The sequence below is a fragment of the Phytophthora parasitica genome, assembly GCF_000247585.1.
Source record: "Phytophthora parasitica INRA-310 unplaced genomic scaffold supercont2.30, whole genome shotgun sequence".
Lineage (NCBI taxonomy): Eukaryota > Oomycota > Peronosporomycetes > Peronosporales > Peronosporaceae > Phytophthora > Phytophthora nicotianae.
In genome coordinates, this window is record NW_008649016.1 from 157,532 (window position 1) to 160,154 (window position 2,623).

Sequence of the window (2,623 nt, forward strand, 5' to 3'; positions counted from 1 at the left end):
GCGGATGGAACCTTCTAGAAGGTTCCACGGCCGCCCTACATCTGCCTTTCTGTATTACATACTGAATCAAAGTAAACTGAGCCTTCTCTGATTGGCTACAACTCTACACCTATTATATCTGATACAATTTCTGTTGGAGTCAACGAGTTGTCCAGCCATTTGAATAGACGTATCTCCATGATTTTTTCCACCGTCGATGCAGGCAATCCAGACAGTGGAACCTCGTCAAACCTTGTATAGTAGCGAGAACGGTTCGACCCAACGGCGGAGGACATGCATATCAAGATCAAGGTGTTACACAGACGCATGCTTTTTTGGGCCGTGTAGCGTTGCTTAAGGATTACAGCGGAAACGAGGTGCTTCCTCGATGTTGCGAGAATCTGAGTGCAAGTTTTAGTAACGTCCCAGTGGCTTCGTATGTCGTGTTGCGCCCGTGGTATGATTATGGGGCAACCATAATCTATCGTTACTCCGACGACTCCGAGTCTGCGGTCTTTTTCTTGGATATTGTAAATACCCCAGAAAAAATCCTAAAGAGATATTTGGCACTCTCTGGGAAAGTCTCCGCCACGTTGGATATATGCATCGAAGTCAGAGGAGAGGAGAGACACGTGAGCCGGAGGGTATTTCTTGATGAATGGTGGTACAAATTCTGACAAAGAACTCAGCGAATCAGAATGACAAAAGCTCGAGAAAAGAAACGAACTAAATACCAGTAGATATCCTCAACACTGTGCTTAGTAAGGTTCAACATGGTATAGGGCGGTTTCAGCCTTTCGTCCATTCGTCTTCTGCACAGCTAGAATTTGTTCCTGCTTATGATGTTGCTTGAAGAGCATAATCATAAAACCACCGACAGTAATACCACAAAATATGTATCGAAAAAATAGAGCAATTTTCGGTACATTTTCGGTAGATTTCGGCAGGGTCTGGGTTTGATAGATAGTAATAAAGAGACAAGGTGAAATCCAAATGCCCTTCTTCATTTGGGTAAATTCGTGCGGTGCCACAATTTCCAGCTCTATGGTTGGCCGGCCTATGTCAGGCATCCTATAAGACCAATGCCGCTTCACCATGTTTTGCTTTTGGTTAGAGTCATACTTGGTTCGTCGGTGGAGGGCGTGCTTTGGAGAATTGGGTCCCATGGTATCCTTTTCCGACAGAAAAGGATTTAAGGTTACTAGATCTTCCATTTTCGGTGGTAGTAACACGTTTCCAACCGCCAGATTTCTAACCCTACCTCCGAATTGAACTCATGGATCATACTTCTCCGGCCGATTCTTATGTGGGCTGGAGAAGTATTGGTTACGAAGTTATTCTCAGCGTAAAGTTAATCTGACCTTCAGAGTCAAAATAAGGTTTGATCTCCTGTTTGCCCTGTATTTGATGATAATTCAGCGATTGGTGACGACGACACTTATTCCATTTGACATTCAGCTATGGAAAAGGAACTAGTTGTTAGTAACAGCTAGTAACAGTGTTACCGCTGCTTGTGTCTTGCGTTGTGCGTTCGGCCTACTGCTCAATGCAGATGGTAAAAGCATGCAAACTGACACCACAGAAGTCAACACGGTACGAACCAATATCTTTAAACAAAATGATGACCTGCGGCAAGACCATGACAGCTTTAGAAGTGCCTTCCGGGTAGAGCATGATGCATTGATACTATTGTAGTTTTTGTCGAAGCCAAATGACCTATCTAAATTACAAGGGCAATACTAACTCTTTAGGGAAGAATCGGAAGTTTCTTCTGAGGGAGAAGGTAGCTCTGGTGATGTGCTATCTCAGATCTGGCAAAAGTCTGAAGGACGCGTGCCAAACATCTGGCGTTAGCAAGTCCACAAGCTTTGGAGCACTTAGTCAACTTACACCTATTATAGTGAGGGCAAACGCTTTAAATGATCTTATCAAAGAAATGCATGTGAGCGGTTCGAGTTAGCTTCTGGTTTGAAGGCGTGTGCGGAATACCAGGCATTGCTGGTTCCATCGGCCAAAAGCTAATCAAGTGTCTCGCCCAGCAGCGCTTTGAAGCTGGACTTGTAGGAATAGTTTTCCCGCCTACAACATAATTGCGATCGTTGATGTCCATCGGGGATTTATGGCGTTTTCAGTGCATCTACGAAGTGGCAACGATCGGTTTGTGTGGAAGTGCTGCCTCCTGTGTAAATACGCGAAGCAATGACTACAGTTTGACGTGCACTTCATGGGGGATACTGGATACGCTTTAATTAAGGTCGTAAATGCTAACGCTTTCTACACACAGGCAGCGACGCAGTCAATTAATCAACAAGTTCAACAAGGCGCGCTCAAGAACACACATCTCCTTAGAAATGGCACGTGGGGCACTTAAAGGCGTTTCCATCTTCTTCAAAGAGAACCCGTCGTGAACAGCGACGGCGAATACGTTAAAGTGATCGCAAACTGCTTCGCGTTAAACAATTTTGGGCTAACATATGAGCCCAAGACGCCACAGCTGCCCGAGGCGAGTATGACAATGTGGTGAAGCGCCAGTTGGCTTTTGCGAATAAGAAAGCTGATTGATGCGAAATGACCAGATCCAGCCCTGAGACTCGTGGTCGACGACGGTGCGTCAGTGATTACGTCATCATCGGTGATGATTACG

At 45.3% G+C, this 2,623-nt stretch overlaps 1 protein-coding gene across 1 annotated transcript; it reads left to right on the top strand.

Moving 5' to 3' along the window:
- Window positions 1-4: 4 nt before the first annotated feature.
- On the top strand, window positions 5-2,387 carry PPTG_12400 (hypothetical protein; the record flags this gene model as incomplete). The annotated part of the gene is made up of 2 exons (XM_008908411.1): window positions 5-21; window positions 2,264-2,387. 2 exons carry the CDS (start codon window positions 5-7, stop codon window positions 2,385-2,387), a joined length of 141 nt encoding a protein of 46 aa, XP_008906659.1.
- Between the last annotated feature and the right edge of the window lie 236 nt (window positions 2,388-2,623).